The sequence below is a fragment of the Oryza brachyantha genome, chromosome 2 (assembly GCF_000231095.2).
Source record: "Oryza brachyantha chromosome 2, ObraRS2, whole genome shotgun sequence".
Classification (NCBI taxonomy): domain Eukaryota; kingdom Viridiplantae; phylum Streptophyta; class Magnoliopsida; order Poales; family Poaceae; genus Oryza; species Oryza brachyantha.
Window position 1 is genome coordinate 18550734 of NC_023164.2, and position 19190 is coordinate 18569923.

General features: G+C 44.4%; 2 protein-coding genes across 2 annotated transcripts; both read right to left on the minus strand.

Annotated features, from left to right (window-relative positions):
• Nucleotides 1-6650: 6650 nt before the first annotated feature.
• LOC102717957 (phenylalanine ammonia-lyase-like) lies at nt 6651-10922 on the minus strand. Its single transcript, XM_040521334.1, has 2 exons — nt 10355-10922; nt 6651-8645 (listed from the first exon to the last, which is right to left on the minus strand). The coding sequence occupies exons 1-2, from the start codon at nt 10756-10758 to the stop codon at nt 6899-6901; spliced, it is 2151 nt and encodes a 716-aa protein (XP_040377268.1). The 5' UTR covers nt 10759-10922; the 3' UTR covers nt 6651-6898.
• Nucleotides 10923-15197: 4275 nt separating this feature from the next.
• Nucleotides 15198-17791, minus strand: LOC102718239 (phenylalanine ammonia-lyase). Its single transcript, XM_006647481.3, has one exon. The coding sequence runs from the start codon at nt 17634-17636 to the stop codon at nt 15495-15497; it is 2142 nt and encodes a 713-aa protein (XP_006647544.1). The 5' UTR covers nt 17637-17791; the 3' UTR covers nt 15198-15494.
• Nucleotides 17792-19190: the final 1399 nt, after the last annotated feature.

A 19190-nucleotide genomic window follows, 5' to 3' on the forward strand; every position in this document is an offset into this window, starting at 1 on the left:
GTGAACATATACTTTTTTCTAAAGAAACCTGTTTTCCTTTTTTGTTAAGGTATAGGTGGAATTATAGAGGTAGAGTGAAGTGCCATTAAGTATGGGTGGAGTTATAGAGGTAGAGTGAAGTGCCTGATGATATGTAGATTATGATTTGTCGCAACTCAGATAAACCTCGACTTAATTTTTATAGTTACAAAATGGATCTAGAGATAAATCAAATAATATATTCTTGTTGGTTTTGAGCTTTCGCTATCCTAGTAATGTCCTTTCGAAGAGATAGCGACAAATAACAACTTTAAGAGGGTAATGACATATACATGTTATAAAGAGATAACCGCATACGTGCGGATACATTCTACATATTTGTAGATGATTTGTTTGCATCGGTTTGGGGTAAGTTTCCAAGCCAATCACGTGGACTCATTAATGAAAGAAAAGGGAGTAAAAATCATTTCTACTAGAGTTGGCCTTGATACAGTGTGATATTAACCTAGGATAAAATTTTGGTTGCATCTCAAAGAAGGCAAGATTCTAACTTTTAGTTTACCATGTAGAAAATCGTGGATTCTTGTTGCCTCTAATGTCGCTAATCAGCTTAAACATAATGTCGCTAATCAGCTTGAACTGTATTATGAATATACTAGAATATTGCCGATGCGTTGAAACGTGATTTTATTAAAAAACTATAATTAGCATATTATTAAAGTATAGCTAATAAAAGTGGTTGATATATAGGTTTTAGTTATTTTTTTAAAAAATAGGAGGGAGTTGGTGGTGGTAGATGGCAGATGCACCACCACCCACCACCACCACTACTCCTCTTTATAGGAGTATAGATAACAACACATAAATGTTCTTAGAAGGTTATATATATGGCTAGTTTCAAAACTAACCTTCTGAGCCAACCTTGTGGACATATATTTTTCCTAAATAAGCATATATTGTTTACTTATGGATGGAGTTAAATATAGATGTAGAGTGAAGTACCCCTTATGATAAAATTTAGGTTATGATTTTAGTTCGTAACTCAGATAAAACTTTATTTTTATAGGTACAAAACAACCAGATGTGGAGATAAATCCAAATCATAGTTTTTCGTCGATTTTAAGCCCTTCTATCCCAACAATATACTTTCGATGGGATATCGACAAATAAAAGCTTTAAGGAAGTAACATTAGATGATGTTATAAAGAGGTAGTGATATACGTGTGCATACACTCTAGGTATTGGTAAAGGGCTTGTTTGGATCGCTTCGCAGTAAGCTTCTAAGCCATCCATGTGGACTAATTAAATAAAGAAAAACAGTAGCACACGTTGCGAGTTCATATTGGTACATGATGGTTAGGGTGTAAAAATAGCTCCAAGTTCACAAGTTGCTCGATCTTGGTTAGTCCTAGACTCGATTCGAGCTCTCCAAACGAGCCCATCCCAAGCTTGTGTCTAAGATTCGAGTTTTTTCGAGCTGAACTCGAGCTTCAAATGAGCGTAAACAATATATGCTTTTTTATTATTGTTTATTTCACAAAGAAGTTGATCAAATATGCCATTTTTATATATCCACGTAATGAATTAGCATATGTCGGCACCACATATTTGTCCTATCCTTTTACTTATCTTCAAATAAGACAATCAAATTAAAATAAATTATTCATGAATAAATTATCCATAAATATGTTATAACAATAATAAATCAAGACTGGTACTTGAGCTCGATCTCGCCTAGCTTGCTTGAAAACTTGAAGATTACATAGGCTCGATTCGAGTTATGCTCAAGCTTGATTCGAACTCCCGCGGCCTAGGCAAACAAGCTTGCTTGAGCATGGCTTGTTAACAACCCTACGGTGATATGACAGGCTAAAATTTTGGTCGCATCTCGAAGAATAAAATATTCTAATTTTTAAGTTACAAAATATATGAATATGGGGATATATACAAATCGTGGATTGTTGTTTGCTTTGAGGCCGTTAACCATGGTAAATTGTATCATGAACATATCTTTTTTGTAGATATGATGACAAAGAATGGACTATGTCCTTGAAATATAACTGTTCTAAAGAGAGGATAGAAGCAGTTAAATGACATCGGTCCGGAAATTAAATGGATATATTTTTTCCTTCTCATATTAACATGGAAATCTATGTATGCGAATACCTACGAAGTGATTTTGTAATAGATAGATTATCAATATTTGAATATAATGCATTAATGACAACTCAAGATAGACATAGACATGGGCGCTAGGGCCGCGTTCGTTTGTGACATGGATAAGATAACTTATCCAACACGGGAAACGTAGCAATAAATTAATATATGATTAATTAATTATTAATTATTAAAAAAATATGAAATAGACTAATATGATTTTTTAAAGCAACTTTCCTATAAAATTTTTTTACAAAAAATACACCGTTTAGCAGTTCGAGAAATGTGCGCGCGAAAAATAATAGAGATAAGAAAACTTATCCAGCTCCCGAACGCGGCCTAGGCATGCCTCACTCTTATTAGCTTCAAATTTAAAAAGATAACAAGCACCTACGACAAATACTATCTATCTATCTATCTATCTATCTTCAGATGCGTAACAGGAATACATGATTTTTTTTGGACGAAAGAAGTATCTATCTATAATTAAGGAACGATCCTAAACGACGCAAAAAATTTTTTTTGACTCTACTCCTTTTAGCACTAGAAAAAAAATCAGAAGGAAATATCTTCCATGAATCCCTGTGAGATGCATGCATCCTAATAAATTGATGGTATATATAGTTGCTGCTGCTCCTAAAGGATCGCCCTTTGTAAACCTGGTGCAGAAGCCCATCGTATGAGTATTAGGGACCAACAAAAAAAGCCTGGCCCAACAATTTACTCCAGCCCAATCAGCCCAAGCTTCCTAGGTATACGGTAGTAATCAGAAACGGATGCATTTCACAGGATGGATTCATGAGTCTAACAACTATTCCGAACTGCTTTTGCTTTCTGTCTGAAGCTAAGACGTACAGGCGTGTCAGCGTATGTAACCCCGGCGTCTGCATCGATGGACACTGGGACAGTAGTAGTATTGCGTAGTAGACGGTAACATCAGTTCGTCTCTGCAGCACGTGCGTGCGTGTGCCCCTTCATCCCCATTTTCTTCTTTTATTTTTTCGTTTATGCTTATACCTATAATTTTATATTTAAACTTTTAATCTTAAATTTAAAATGTATTTTGAGTATTTTAACTGGACTTTATTCTTTAGACTTATCCTTTAGATCGCTAAGAATATATATATATATATATATATATAAGTTTTATTTATATATTATTTTTTTATGCCACGGTTATTCCCTTATCTCTGTTCCTCCTCACAGGACACAGCGATGACAGCGAGAGGCCTTTCTCTGACCGTCTTTCGATCGCATCTATCTGCGTACTCCATGTACAGCAGTTGGCCGCCGCTTTTTGTTCCAGTCCGAGACGAAGTGACAAAAAACCAAGGCTCGCAAGCCTCCAAAGATTGGCACCACCTACCAAAAGCCAAAAGGAGCTTGCTGGTAGAGGTTTGGTTGAACACTGCTACCGCTAGATGGATGGTGTTTTTTTCCTCACCTATCTCAGCCGATGAACCTAACGATCGATGTGTTGTCCATATCCATTCCCGGACTCTGAACCGTAGTCCTCTCTGAAGCAGACAGGTTGTTGAACTGGCTGTACACTTCTCTTTTGCGAGCAGATTAGATACATGACAAGGAGAATGCTTCCTGGTTTAGCTTACGCATCTCCGGAAGGCAACACGGAATGGTTCGTCGCGAGCGGTGAACAACCACGAAGGCGAAAGTGGTGCTACTGTGTGATCTTCTCCGTGACTAATCAAGAAGCACTGTATTAGTCTTGTATCTCTGTCACTGTTGGAGTTTTGCTTAACTGACAAAAGTTTCAGTCTCTGGCCCTCTAGAAAATGCTACATTTTCTACTCTTCTTTCTGAAAGCATATCTTTCTCGAGCTCTGACCGTGAAAAAACACACAGTTTTTGTTTTTTTTTAAATATCAGCTTTCCTCTACTGAATACTGAACATCTTTAGTAGGTAAAGTATTTTTCAGTTGGAAAATTTTGCCATTCTTAAAAAAATATCTTAAAGTATCATATTTTATAGCATAAAAACTCTGTACTAAATTTTAGTATAGTTTTTTGGTACCTCGACGTACTTTATCGAAGGCCATAAAATTTCTCTTTTCCGCCACCTTTTCTTACGTAGTTTAGCATCCATTAAAGCATTTGGCCAAACAGGAGTAATGACTAACAAAGAAACATATGCTATGAACTGATAGCTGAAGCAGGCTCTGGATCTGGTCCTTCAATCTCGCATCTACTTGCAGTTAGGAATTCAATTGACGCTTGCGGCTACATCACGCCATGTGCAGATGGCCTCTAATGATCAACTTAACTGTTCGTGCATTGGCTGCCTCCTTGTAATCATGCACTCACTTATATAGACGGTCCTGTATCGTGGAGAAAATTAGTAGTGCGAACAAGTCTCCCAGGAATCTTGCATCTTACTAGCATTTTGCAGCTGCAAGGCAAGGGTGTCAACCTCGTTGCACTGGGACAATTAGCTGTCATCGATGGAGAAGGATTGCCCATGCCCCATGGCTGTACAGCAAGGTTGGAGGCCCAAACGAACAAGGCACGTTGACATCTGAACTAAAATCTTTTTTGCAACTCTTGATAGGATCCAGAATACAAATCAAACAGCCAATTATGGCACTTGTAAATTATAATCCCTGTTCATAAGGTTTACTCTTTTTTTCAGATAATCTCATAACTAGTATGGTGGCCCGCGCATATTGCGCGGCTAGCACCATTATAAATTGTAGCTATATAAGGCCTCTTATCTTGATAATAATTACTTTTTTAATTATTAATTAGAAATTTTAGATATTTTCAAATTGTATTTATAGATGGACTCATCCCTCAATATTAATTATTTTAAAATTTTTAATCCGAGATTTATTTAAGCATGGACTCTTTTATTTTTAATTCCAAAATTGTATTTCTAATCCGATTCTTTTTAACCAGAATTTTTAAATTATATTTATATATAGACTTTCTCCTCAATATCAATTATTTTAATTTTTTTAATCAGGATTTGAATTTTTCTAGACTGTATTTACGCATGGACTCTTTTTATTTTTTATTATTTTTAATTCCTAAATTATAGTTATAATCTGGTTCTTTTAGAATTTTATATCTTTCTAAATTGTATTATAGATGGAATCTTCCCACATTATCAATTATTTTAAAATTTTAATTGAGATTTGAATTTTTCTAAACTATATTAACACATGGACTTTTTTCTTTATTTTTAATTCCTAAATTGTATTTCTAATCTGGTTCTTTTTAAATTTTAGATTTTTCTAAATTGTATTTATAGATGCACTCTTCCCTCAATATCAATTATTTTAAAAGTTATAATTGAGATTTGAATTTTTTTAAACTATATTTACACATGGACTCTTCTTTATTTTTAATTTCTAAATTATATTTTTAATCTAATTATTTTTAATAGATATTTTAGATATTTCTAAATTGTATTTATAGCGTGAATTGTGATGATAGCTCTTTCTGCCTTTTTTTTTTATTCGCCGGGGCCAAGCCAAGGCGGCACGCTCGCACGCAGGCGAGGTGAAGCCAGGAGGAGGAGCTCATCGTCCGTCCGTCCACGGATGGCAGTTTTTTCTCCTTTCCTTTTTTACTCTCATGTAGATGTCCGATTGAGAAAATATACCTTTTCTTTTTTTCTCATATTTTTTTCGATTAATCTCAGAATTTTTAGTACCAATCTACACCATTATAAACTAGACATCTACACCGTTATAATCTAGACCCACCGTGATCTAACGGTGTGTATTTTTCTCTTTTTCTCCGATTAACGTGGTAATTTCTAACCCATGAGAGACGACGTGAAGCCTCCTTTTTCTATTACTTTATATATATATTATATATATAATAGATAGATGTTTAATAGAGTTAATAGTAGTTTTATTTATGATGCCTACTGTCGGTGGACAGAGAGCAACTGATGAACAGGAAAAGTCTAGCTACCATGGGGTCATTTGTTTACCTTTTGAGTGAAAAAACCAAACAATATAATTGCAAACGAAAATTAATTTGTGAATAAAAATGTTATATATGTATTAGTAGTTATCTAAAACACAAGATAAAAAATAAACTATAATATAAAAAGCTCTAAATTTTAATTTATCAGCACATGTAAAAGTTAAAAAGGTGAGGCTCCATGAGGATTCAAAAGCAGTACTACACAATACACCATTCAATTCCAAGTAGAACCAGGTTGGGACTATGAATGCGGGCGTAGTACTGCTTAGTGAGAGACCCACGCTTCCAAGGCACTGACCAATTTTCCTCGTGGTAGGTAGGAATAACAATTTGTAACAGTCACCTTCGTGAGCTGACCAATCCAATGCATGCTGGTATAGCGATTGGTCACCTGCAAAGTTAATTAGTCTGACTTGAACATGCCCGCGTCTCCTGCATTTTCGTGATCTGGTACAGTTGGAAGTACTAATCGGAAAAGGATACAGATGATCGGCATTTCCAGAACGGTTCAGCACAAGACGAAATGGATGTGAAGAACTTATTCAGAGATCAAGCAGCGATTGTAAAACAAAATAATTTACTTTAGTTCATTCCCAACTTATACAAAGTTTACAGCACCAAAAGTTTCAGTCACAGCAACAGTAACAACAACTTAGCTACAAATAAACGTAAACAGTATCATCATCATTTTCATCTAGACATGACAGAAAGCATTAACACTCTCGAAATGCTCTCTATCTTTCAGTTCTTTTTTCTTTTTGTTGCTATACGTCTTCATGTTTTTTGCATGCTTGTGTTCTTGTTCTGTTCAGCAGAGTGGCAGGGGCGCGCCGTTCCACTCCTTGAGGCATTCGAGCAGCGGGTCGATGTGCTTGCGCTCGTTGATGGCGACGAGCACCTTGTTCAGCTCCTCGCCGGGCGACCGCGTCTTCTCGCCGGTGAGGTACTCGGTGCCGACCTCCTCGCGCACGAACCGGTAGAGCGGGTACGAGCGGCAGTCCTTGATCCGGTTGGGGACGAGCGGGGTGCCGTTCTCGACGGCCGCGCGGGCGGCCTCCACCTCCTTGGGCAGCGCGGCGCGGAGGTGCTGCTCGAACTCGGCGACCTTGGCGAAGATGGAGGTCTCCAGGACGCGCTCGGCGTCGCCGTTGGCGAGCGCGTGCTCGATGAGCACCGCGCGGAGCTTCTGCATCAGCGGGTAGTTGGCGGAGCAGGGGTCGTCGGCGTAGGCGAAGACGGCCTCGCGGTCGATCGCCGTGAGCAGGTCCTTCTCGCAGAAGCGGGCGATGTGGAGGCCGCCCATGTGGTTCAAGCTCAGGGACTTCTTGGCCACCTGCATCACGCAGTTCTTCACCGCGGTCTTCATGTTCTCCTCGAGGTGGCGCAGGTCGATGGCCTGGCACAGCGCGATCAAGAACGTGGAGGACATGAGCTTCAGGATGTCGACGGCCTCGGCGGTCTTCCTGGATGAGATGAGACCAAGCGAGTTCACGTCCTGGTTGTGCTGTTCGGCGCTCTGGACGTGGTTGGTCACTGGGTTGCCCAAGAACTGCAGCTCAGAGCAGTACGAAGCCATGGCGATCTCGGCGCCCTTGAACCCGTAGTCCAAGCTGGGGTTGCGTCCACCGGACAGGTTGGAAGGAAGCCCGTTGTTGTAGAAGTCGTTCACGAGCTCAGAGAACTGCGCGAACATGAGCTTGCCGATGGCAGCAAGCGCGAGGCGCGTGTTGTCCATGGACACACCGATGGGCGTGCCCTGGAAGTTGCCACCGTGCAGCGCCTTGCCGCGGGAGACGTCGATGAGCGGGTTGTCGTTGACGGAGTTGATCTCGCGCTCGATCGACTTGGTGGCGAAGCGGATGACTTCGATCTGCGGGCCGAGCCACTGCGGCGACGTGCGGAGCGCGTACCGGTCCTGCTTCGGCTTCATCAACGGGTCGAGCTCGCCGAGCTTCTTCGCCAGCTTCATGTACGAGCTGCCTTCCAAGATGTGCTCCATGATGGCGGCAGCCTCGATCTGTCCAGGGTGGTGCTTCAGCTTGTGCGTCAGGTGGTCGGTGTACTCCGGCTTGCCGGTCATGACCTCACAGAACACAGCGGACAGAACCTCCGCGAGGATGCCAAGAACGTTCGCCTCAAAGAGCACGGTGGACGCAAGGCCAGAGCCGACGGCCGTGCCATTCACCATGGCAAGACCTTCCTTGGGCTGCAACTCAAAGAAGCCGTGCTCAATGCCAGCGATCTTGAACGCCTCGGCGGCGGTCACCTTGCTGCCATCGGGGGCGACGGCCAGGGAGTTCTGGCGGCCGGTGATGAGGCCGGCGATGTAGGACAGCGGGACCAAGTCACCGGACGCGGTGATGGTGCCACGGAGCGGCAGGCACGGGGTGACGTTGGCGTTGAGCAGCTTGGCAATGGCCTCGAGGATCTCGAAGCGGATGCCGGAGTACCCTTGGAGAAGGGTGTTGATGCGGACGAGCATCGCCGCGCGCGTCGCCTCGGCCGGCAGAACATGGCCGTCGGTGCCGGTGCCGAAGGCGCCAGCATTGAGGAATCTGTTAATACAAAAATCGAGGGACACGTCAATTTCAGTTCTAGCTACAATTTTTTTTACACTGCTATTACTGTACTAAAAAAATTCAGAGCTCATAAAAAGTACTAAACGCGTTTAGAAAAACTTGGTCAGAGATACTATGATTTTTTTTCTTCGGTTTGCATACTGCCGCCGGGACAAAAGGCCATTGTGCCGACTCATGATTAATTTAAAGTTTCATAATTGCTTAATTATGTTCCCCATGATAAAGGAGCAAAAATATCAGGTGCGCGTAGTTGTACTTGTGCAGCTGTGCATAACTGTCGGTCACCGCCATGTGCTAGGTCAAATAAACCCCAATATTGTTATATACACGTCATGCATAAATTAAGAAAAGAAAAACAAAGTGTTTTTTTGGACCTTATCTACATATAAATCATCTGGGATACGAATACTAGAGCGACTCGTCCACAACTCCCGCATGTTCAGGTTATTTGACCATCTCTCCTCTCCAATTTTTTTTGTTGTTGCATCGTGTTCGTTTAATTATTGAACCAAGGAAACAAAAACGAAATGGGGGTATATCGAAGCGACGAGATGCTGGAGCAACCTCCCCGCGATGAACGGGGAAAGCCCAAACCGCCCACGTCGTCCCCATGTGATGTTTATGCGGTGCCGAACGCTTTGTTGTCCCGGCGTCCCGCGTGCATGGCGTGACGCGACGCCGCCAACCCTCCACCGAATCAATTAATCAACCCCCTCCATCGCCCCCGCGACCGAACCGAACAAGACGTATTTCAGAGTTGCTCTCTCCGTTTCATATAATAAAATATTTTATTTTTCTTAAATTTATCGATGAATCAATATAGGTGTTTGTATATATACACACACATAATACAATGAAAATTACAAACATCTTATGACCTAAACAGAGTAATTTACAACTCGCGCTGATACTTGACAGAGCAGCTATCTGGATAGGCCCCGGATACCCACCTCGAGATCCCGAAATTCTATGTGTGTGTGTGATGGCAGAAAAAGAAAGAGGAGGAAAGGTTGCTTCCTTCTCTTCTCATCCTCCCGCGAAAGAAGCGAGCTCTAGCGACGCGCCAACGGACGCCTCGTCGTGATCGACGTGGCGTTTCACCTCTTTTTTTCATTTTTTCTTTCGCTCGTGTTACACGAGTCTTGTGGTGCCACCTATCGTGTGTGGGGTTGGGTCGAAACGTATAGGGCGGTTACTACTACTACTACCACTAGTAGATGGTTCAGATGTCGCATGGACGATGGACCCGATCATGAGATAGAGTGCATCTCTGACTCTCTGTTCTTTTGGATGGTTGCGAGAAGTACTAGTTAAGATGGTGACGATTTACCCAAATCCTACAGCTGGATGGACCATGTAGTAATAATGGCTGTGGATATAGCATTAGTGATAGCACTAAAGTTTTCAGTTCGTTTATGGCTAGTCCTACCAGCGACCTGGCTGGCTGACACCCAAAAAGAATCCTTTTTCGGCTTCGAGAATGATGGAATCCCGTGGACACACAACTATGCAACCAGAGCACATGCAGGCGCATCTAGCTCATCCCACAAGTCCTCAGGGATCAAATAAACTAGTAATATATACTGTTCTTCGATCTCGTCGTAATCATAGAACTAAACCGCTGATGTAAAGACTGATCAATGGAAGTTAAACAGCAAGGGCCGGGCTTGCAGACGGCTGCTCACCTGATGAGCTCCCTCTGGAGCGCGCCGCCCTCCTTGGTGCGGCGGTGGGAGGTGGCGCCGAAGCCGGTGGTGACGCCGTAGCTGTCGGTGCCGTTCATCATGCTGCTCATGACCCAGTCGCTGCTGGCCTTGACGCGGCCGCGGGCGGACTCGTCGAGCTCCACCCTGGCGTCGCCGGCGCCGGTGGCCACGGCGGCCACCTGCGCGATCGTCAGGCTGGCGCCCTCGATCCTCACCAGCGGCTGCCGGAAGTCCTCCACCATCCTCTTCACCTCCTCGAGGTGGCTCCCCGCCAGCTCGTCCGCCGCCTTCCCCCAGTTCAGGGGGTCGGCCCGCGGCGCCGGCGCCGACATGCACAGCCCCTCGCCGTTCAGGGAGCGCACAAGCCCGGTCTCGCACTCCATTACAGCTTAGTTACAGATCGAGATATAGTAGTGCACAACCACAAGTGAAGAACACTAGAACAGTATACTACCAGCAGTATAACAAGCTAAATTATGAGTTTTTTTTTTTGTATAGAAGAAGAGCTCGAGTTGGAAGCTGAGGCTCTTCTTGGAGACGAACGGCGGGGGAACGGGGGCTTAAATAGCGTGGCGACGGGGACGATGGTGGTGGTGGTGGTTGGGGCCGGCCGGGCTCCCAGGCCTTGGGTTGGTAGTTGGGTCGCTGAACACGCACTGGCCGTCGGATGGACCTGCCTACCGTGCTCCCCGGCGAGCCGATGCGCGACGCGTGGCCCGCCTGGCTGCCGCCCACGCCACGCCTCGGTGGACCGGGCCGACGCCGACCGGCCAAGCCGGAGCGAACCGGTTGTTGGTTCAGCGGCCAGGGGCCAGGGCGGCGGCGCTTGCCTTGTTGTTGGTGGCGCGGTGGGTGGGTGGAGTGGCGGAGAGACTTGCGCGATTTGGCGGGGGTTGGTGGGGCGAGCGTCAGCGATCGATCGAGCGGCGGGAGCGCGTTGTGTGGACGGGAGCCTCTCCGACGAGCCAACGTTTGACGGACGGACGGTCTCTCGGTCCGTCGGTCTTCGCTTCCGGTCGTTCCGCTCTCGTGCTGTTTTTACACACGCAACCACTGCACTCAGAGAGGGCGATCGTTTCTGTTATCGGAAAAAAAAATCAAGCGTTATATTTATAAATAAAAAATAATTTATGATATTTTTTATACATATTGTTAATAATCTAGAAACTAATACTAAAAATACGAATTAACCTTAAATTTAAAATCAAAATATTTAATTTTAATTTATAAACGTAAAAAAAGAAAAATATAAGGGGCAGGATCCTAAACGCTGCAGGACTGACCGGAAGTGGTTCACGAAAACGCCATGAAATGATGTGATCAGTTCACTACTCTGTAGCGCGAATCGCAGAGCATCGTCCATGTGACAGCAGGACTGACCGCGAAGTGGTCTGGAAAAAACCCTCTTTTGGCTGTGCGAGATTCGTCGGAGTTGCCTCGAATTGATGAACAGCAGGAAATGGGGCTGAAAACTCGCATCATTAGCTTCTTTTTTTTTCTTTGTATATTTATTTTGGGTACGGACACGTCGGGTTCAAGTTGCCGTATTTGATTCTGCACCAACAGGGGGACTTCCAAGGAAAGCAAGACGCTATGTTGTGCCTTTAAGAGTTCGGACAAAAAATGAAGCAAGTTGTATACAATATTTTTCTCGTATATTATACAGTTAAGCAGGGCGATATGCTGTGCGTACAGTACCTGATATAAACAATCATTCACTCCCACAATTGCACACAAGAGTGGCACGAGCACAGTTGAACCATGAAGATTCCACACGTTCCTCACTTTCAGAGAGGATATATTAAAGAGCCGGTTCAATGGGAAGGCAGCTACAGCGCAATGCATCGTCCATGTGACGCAAAAAAATATTGTTATTTTTTCCATTTGAAAAGGGATGTCTTATATTTTTATCCACACCTTTTGCGTGTGGTTGGTAACAACAAATTCATGGTGACCAACTCAGCCTGACGGCCAGACCGATCTGCTCCGTTGTGGTTGGCGACTAAGCTCGCACCAAACACAGGGTGGTGGGTATCTGGCCTCCTCCCGTAAGTTCGATCGGATAAAGTCATTCATATGTAGTACCTCTTACACCATTACACCAACCTCCTACTTGCGTTCTTCAGATAGGGGCCGCTGCGATATTACTGCCGCAAAGTTCAGAAAAACAACCAACTTCATTGAGCTCGACACGAATGGTTGGCATTGTGTTTCAAAACTTCGATGTTTACTGAATTTCAAAACAGCTGTTTTTCTAGGATCATGCTGACAATGGATGTGATAGCTTTTGGATTTTTTTTTACACCAACACGAAAGGTACATATCCAATGAACTACTAAAATAAAAAATAATATCTAGCACAAAATGATGTACATATCCAATGAACTACTAAAATAAAAAATGATATCTAGCACAAAATGATGTCATGTTGAGATCAACAGTTACAAAATCCCTTATACTAGCCATGCAACGACATCCAAAAAGACATTCCCCACGTCAATCACCCAAGACCATCGGGGCGACAAATTTGCTCTCTTGTGTGACACAGCCAACTCTAATGTACTCTAGTTGTTGTCGTTACCTCTTTTCTCCCTCCTTCGTCTCGCTATCGCCAATATGACCACTAGAAGCCACACGACAAGCTAGTAGATCTAATGTGGACAAGAAGGCTTGTGCACAATTGATAAAGGTGTGTAGAGAGGTGGTGCCTCGAGCTCACCGATGATTGGTATGGACAACTAGATCGAGTATTGGTCAGTGTGTGTCAGCACCTCCTACCTATCATATCACGTGATGATGTCTCAAGGTCATCGGTATTGGGGTGGAGCACAAAGAATGGTTGGGGAGGATGGTGCGGTGCCACTAGATAACCAACACAGTTGTGGCTAGCTCAGACGATGGTAGATTTGTTTTCTTTTTTTTGGATCTTCGTTTTATTCTTGAAGCCTTTCCTCTCTCATGGTTGGTCTATCCATATCAAGTTGCATGGATCTCCATGGAAGAGAGCAAAGGTGGTGGTTTTGGGGTGCAATATTGTTCTAGTGCTGCTTGGGTGAAAGACTTAGAGCTACGTAGAGTTACAAGAATGGCGACAGTTCATCTACCTTAGGGTTGAGCCCAACTTTTACATAAAGCTACTCCCCACCTATGGCCAATTCAGGGTGAAAATAATTAGAAACGACTGAAATTGGTAGAACGCCATTAGAAATGACGCTCACTTGATCTAGAATCAACCATATTTATCAATTTGCATATTTAGTATCGACTATAATACGATACATACATAATTTCAAAACAATCATATTCTATATATGACTAAAACATAAATAGTCTGAAATAGTAGCAAACAACACTTGGTCAACTGGGAATTTCCATGATCTTTTTCACCTAGGCCGGTCATCATTATAGTTGGACGCGGGGATTTCCATAGTGTTGGGAATGGGGTAAGGACGCGATGAACTCACCCTAGTATTGTTCGGGAGGAGTGGAGGACCAATGTGTGTTGACTAGGTTGCGACAGCAAGATAGGTGGGCTCCAGGAAAGGTCCAACCAAATAGAATCCTAGGTTGGCAATGGTGATTCCTTTGTGTGCCACAACCCTATTGGGGTGTCCTGAGGTTCCCCCCTCTCTCTGTCTAGTAAGAACCTCAAGGTGAAAACCACATCTAGGCTCCCTCGGACGGGCAAGAGTGTCAGTGTAGTATCTTCAATGTTATAACCATCTTGCAGGTATGGTTTTAGAGATCTCATTTTTGCAATTGTGTTCTAGGTCCAACGCTTATTTGTCATGCATAATAACGCTCACTTATATGTACTAGGCTCCTTCCTTAGTAGTGTGTGCTTGTTATTGTCACCATGACATGATGTCCTTTCCTTTTTCATGATTATAGCCATTCAGGGCTATAGTATTGTAATTTTTTTCCATATCAATAGAAAAAAATCACATTGTTTTGCTTGGGATAGAAAGCAAACTCCGCATCAACCAACAAACAACAACACTCGACCTAGTTACCCTGGTAGGTCCTAAAACCCCGGTACTCTGTACTTCAAATGTAGATTATTTAAGTGGTTATATAATGGTGCAACCCCTATTATGTTTTATTAATTAATTTTTTTTTATCACTTCTACGCACAGTCTCTGAGAGCATAGCATCAAATGGGGTTTTTCTAGTAGTATATGATATTTCGATTGTACTACTTTTTGGCAACTGGTTCTTGGGTCAGAGATAAGGTACATGCTATTAGCAGTCAAGATTATAGTTCTTTTATCCTATGAGGCTTTGAGTTTATTTTCAGTGTTATGGTAGGACTAATAGGTACCAAAAAACATACTACTACCTTACTTGAAAGCTATTATTAGATACTCATCGTTTTGCAAAATATAATCATTTATAAAATTTGAATTTTATACCATAGCATACTTTTTTTGTATCGTTCATGTTACTACTTATCCATCAATTATTTTCCATTTAAAATTACTCCTATTTTATCTCCCACACACCTGTCACCCTATCAATTATTCATTTATTAAGAGACAATATAAATTTGTCTTCTTAAACTTAATCTCTGCTAAATATTTTAAAATGACTATATTTTGAGGGGTGATTGTCTGTTTTTTAAAAAAACCAAACAGAGTGTTTACAAATAAGAAATAATTTGTGAATAAAATTTTTATATATGTATTCTTAGCGATCTAAAAGTCAAGCCTGGAAAATAAACTTCGGTGAAAAAACCTACAAAATTAACTTCAAATTAAAAGTTAAAAATTTAAATTTTGGTTTATAAACTAAGTATAAATGAAAAGATGAGCATGTGAGACAGAGTAGTACACTGCCTGTATGACATTTGAAACATGTAAATGTTGCTAGTCCAAATAAAAGAATAATCGTAAATAATACTTCAAAACTTAATAGCAATTGCTTTAGCTGCTTGCCAGGCCAGTCCTAGCCAGGTTATGGTATTGCAGCTAATACAGTATACACGAATGAATTCTTAACAAAACAAAGGTCAAAGGTATAAAAAATGTTCGATCAACTACCTCTACTGGTATAATCCTCACAATACTCGAAACAAATCACTATGACTGTACCCTTCTCATCTCTGATGTACGTACAGGTTTTAGCAGATGGGCAGGGGCTCGCCGTTCCACTCCTTGAGACACTCAAGCAGCGGGTCAATGTGCTTGCCTTGGTTGATGGCGACGAGCACCTTGTTCAGCTCCTCGCCGGGCGACCGCGTCTTCTCGCCGGTGAGGTACGCGGTTCCGAGCTCCTCGCGCACAAACCGGTAGAGCGGGTAGGAGCGGCACTTGGTGATTCTGTTGGGCGTTGCCGCCGTGCCGTCCTCCACTGCTGCCCGCGCGGCCTCCACCGCTCTTGGCAGCGCGGCGCGGAGCTCCTCCTCGAACTGCGCGACCTTGGCGAACACCGAGGTCTCCGCGTTGAACTCGGCTGCGCCGTTGGCGAGGGCGCGCTCCACGAGCACGCCGCGCAGCTTCTTCATCAGCGGGTAGTTGGCGCTGCACGGGTCGTCGGCGTACGCGAACACGGCTTCGCGGTCGATCTCCTGGAGCAGGTCCTTCTCGCAGAAGCGAGCGGCGTGGAGGCCGCCGGTGGCGCTCGTGCTCAGAGTCTTCCTGGCCACCGTCATCACGCAGCTCTTGACGGCGCTCTTGACGTTCTCCTCGATGTGCCGCAGGTCGATGGCCTGGCACAGGGCGACCAAGAACGTGGAGGACATGAGCTTCAGGATTTCGACGGCCTCGGCGGTCTTCCTGGAGGAGATGAGACCAAGCGAGTTCACGTCCTGGTTGTGCTGCTCGGCGCTCTGGACGTGGTTGGTCACTGGGTTGCCCAAGAACTGCAGCTCAGAGCAGTACGAAGCCATGGCGATCTCGGCGCCCTTGAAGCCGTAGTCCAAGCTCGGGTTGCGGCCGCCGGACAGGTTGGAGGGAAGACCATTGTTGTAGTAGTCGTTCACAAGCTCAGAGAACTGCGCGAACATGAGCTTGCCGATGGCTGCAATGGCAAGGCGGGTGTTGTCCATGGACACACCGATGGGCGTGCCCTGGAAGTTACCGCCATGAAGCGCCTTGTCGCGGGAAACATCGATGAGCGGGTTGTCATTGACGGAGTTGATCTCGCGCTCAATGGACTTGGTGGCCGCACGAATGACTTCGATCTGCGGGCCAAGCCACTGTGGCGACGTGCGGAGCGCGTACCTGTCTTGCTTCGGCTTCATCAACGGGTCGAGCTCGCCGAGCTTCTTGGCAAGCTTCATGTAGGAGCTGCCCTCCAAGATGTGCTCCATGATTGCAGCAGCCTCTATCTGTCCAGGGTGGTGCTTCAGTTTGTGTGTCAGGTGGTCGGTGTACTCCGGCTTGCCGTTCATCACCTCGCAGAACACGGCGGACAAGACCTCGGCAAGGACTGCAAGAATGTTCGCCTCAAAGAGCACCGTGGAGGCAAGGCCAGAGCCCACGGCAGTGCCATTGACCATGGCGAGACCTTCCTTGGGCTGCAACTCGAAGAAGCCGCCCTGGATGCCAGCAATCTTGAACGCCTCGGCCGCGTTCACCTTGCTGCCATCAGGAGCGACCGCGACAGAGTTCTCGCGGCCGGTGACGAGGCCAGCTATGTAGGAGAGCGGGACCAGGTCGCCGGACGCGGTCACCGTGCCCCTGAGTGGCAGGCAAGGCGTGACATTGGCATTTAGCAGCTTGGCAATGGCCTCCAGGATCTCGAAGCGAATTCCCGAGTACCCCTGCAGGAGCGTGTTGATGCGGACGAGCATTGCCGCGCGTGTGGCCTCGGCGGACAGAACGTGGCCGTCCGTGCCCGTGCCGAACGCGCCGGCATTGAGGAACCTGATGAGCTCTCTTTGCAGAGCGCCGCCCTCCTTGGTCCTCCGGTGGGACGTGGCGCCGAAGCCGGTGGTGACACCGTAGCTGTCCGTGCCGTTCATCATGCTGTTCATCACCCAGTCGCTGCTGGCCTTGACGCGCTCGCGAGCCGACTCGTCGAGCTCGACCCTGGCCTCGCCGGCCGCGGCCACGGCGGCGACCTGCGCGATCCTCAGGCTGGCGCCCTCGATCTTCACCAGCGGCTGGCGGTACTCCGCCACCATCCTCTTCACCTCGTCGAGGTGGCTCCCGGCCATCTCCTCCGCGGCCTTCCCCCAGTTAAGCGGGTCGGCACGGGGCGCCGCAATGCAGAGGCCGTCGATGCCGTCGGCAGCAACCTGACCGTTCTCGCACGCCATTGCGACTGTCTAGCCGGCCGGAGAGAACTGATTATCGCACCGATCAAGTGAGCAGGAGGATGCTCGAGAGGATCGATCGGAGGAGCTGAATGCAACGGCTTCTTTCAGCGTTGTGGAGAAGAGCTAGCTATTGTTGTACACTGGATCGTGTGGCTCTTCCTGGAGAGAAACGGTGGGAGTGAACGGGTTTATATAGGCTGGCTGGGGTGGATAGGAGTCTGGCCTGGTCATCGGCTTGGTTGCTGGTCCAAGGCAGCAAAACGGCTGGGTTTTCCTCGGTGCGACGAAGCGCAGTGTGGTGTTAGTTGGTGCAAGAGCGAACAAATAACACGTGTGAATCATTCGATGGATCAGTGAAGAAGTATTATCCATTGTTGCCTATTGGGGTGGGTGGGCGTCGAAATTTCGCGGTCGTCAGTCGGGGCTGCGGGCTCGGTCGCGCGCGCGCGCACGGGGCACGGGGTCCGTAGTTGCCTGGTTGGTGCGCGCGGCGCGGCCATGGGATGGGGTTGGTGAAAGGGCCCGAAGAGGCGAAGACGAAGGCACATTGCGCGGGTGTGCCCCTCGGCTGACCATGCTTGCACAGTTGTTTGCTCGCTCTTCACTCTCCAGTCTTCAGTCTTCACCTTTGGCCAGTGTTCGGTGTTCCCACATGATGCTGAGGTGGAATGACCAGCTGAAGGGGGGATTTTTTAATTTTTCACAACTTTTTAATAAATAATTTCATTAAACATTCTAAAGATAAATATTTTTTTAGCCTTTTTAATAAACAAGCATGGTGACCTGCACATATTGCGTGGCTAGATCTCTTATCTTGATAATAATTAAATTTTAATTTTTACTTCAAATATAAATTTTCCTAAATTTATTTTTACATGGAACATTATCTGTATTATAAATTGGACGTGCACATAAATTCTTTTCTGCATAATAATTAATTTATAATTCCAAATTTAGATACCTCTAAATTGTATTTATATGTTGACTTTTATAATTCAAATTTAGATACCTCCAAATTGTATATATATGTTGATCTTTCTCTTAATTTTACTTATTTTTAACATGAATTTTACATATTTCTAAATTGTATTTATAGATCTTAATATCAGTTATTTACACATGAACTCTTTTATATTATTTTTATTTTTTAATTCTAAAATTGTTTTTCTAATTGGATTCCAGATGGACTCGTCTCTCAATATCAGTTATTTTAAAATTTTTAATCCAAAATTTGGTTTTCTAAATTGTATTAAGCCATGGATTCTTTTATATTCTTTTTCTTTCTTTTTAATTTCAAAACTGTCAATCTAATCGGATTCTAAATGTTTCCAAATTGTATTTATAGATGGACTCCCACGCAACATCGTATGTGTACACGTTTTAGTATTTTACCCTATCTGCTCGGACTACAATGTGTGTTAATTTACACAAATAACACTCGATTTTGTATTAAAACTATGGTTAGATATTATTATACACTTTAAAATATTTTTAGTACTATGAATTTGTTTTAAACATTGTCTTTTTGTATTTAGAAACGATACTTCCAACATA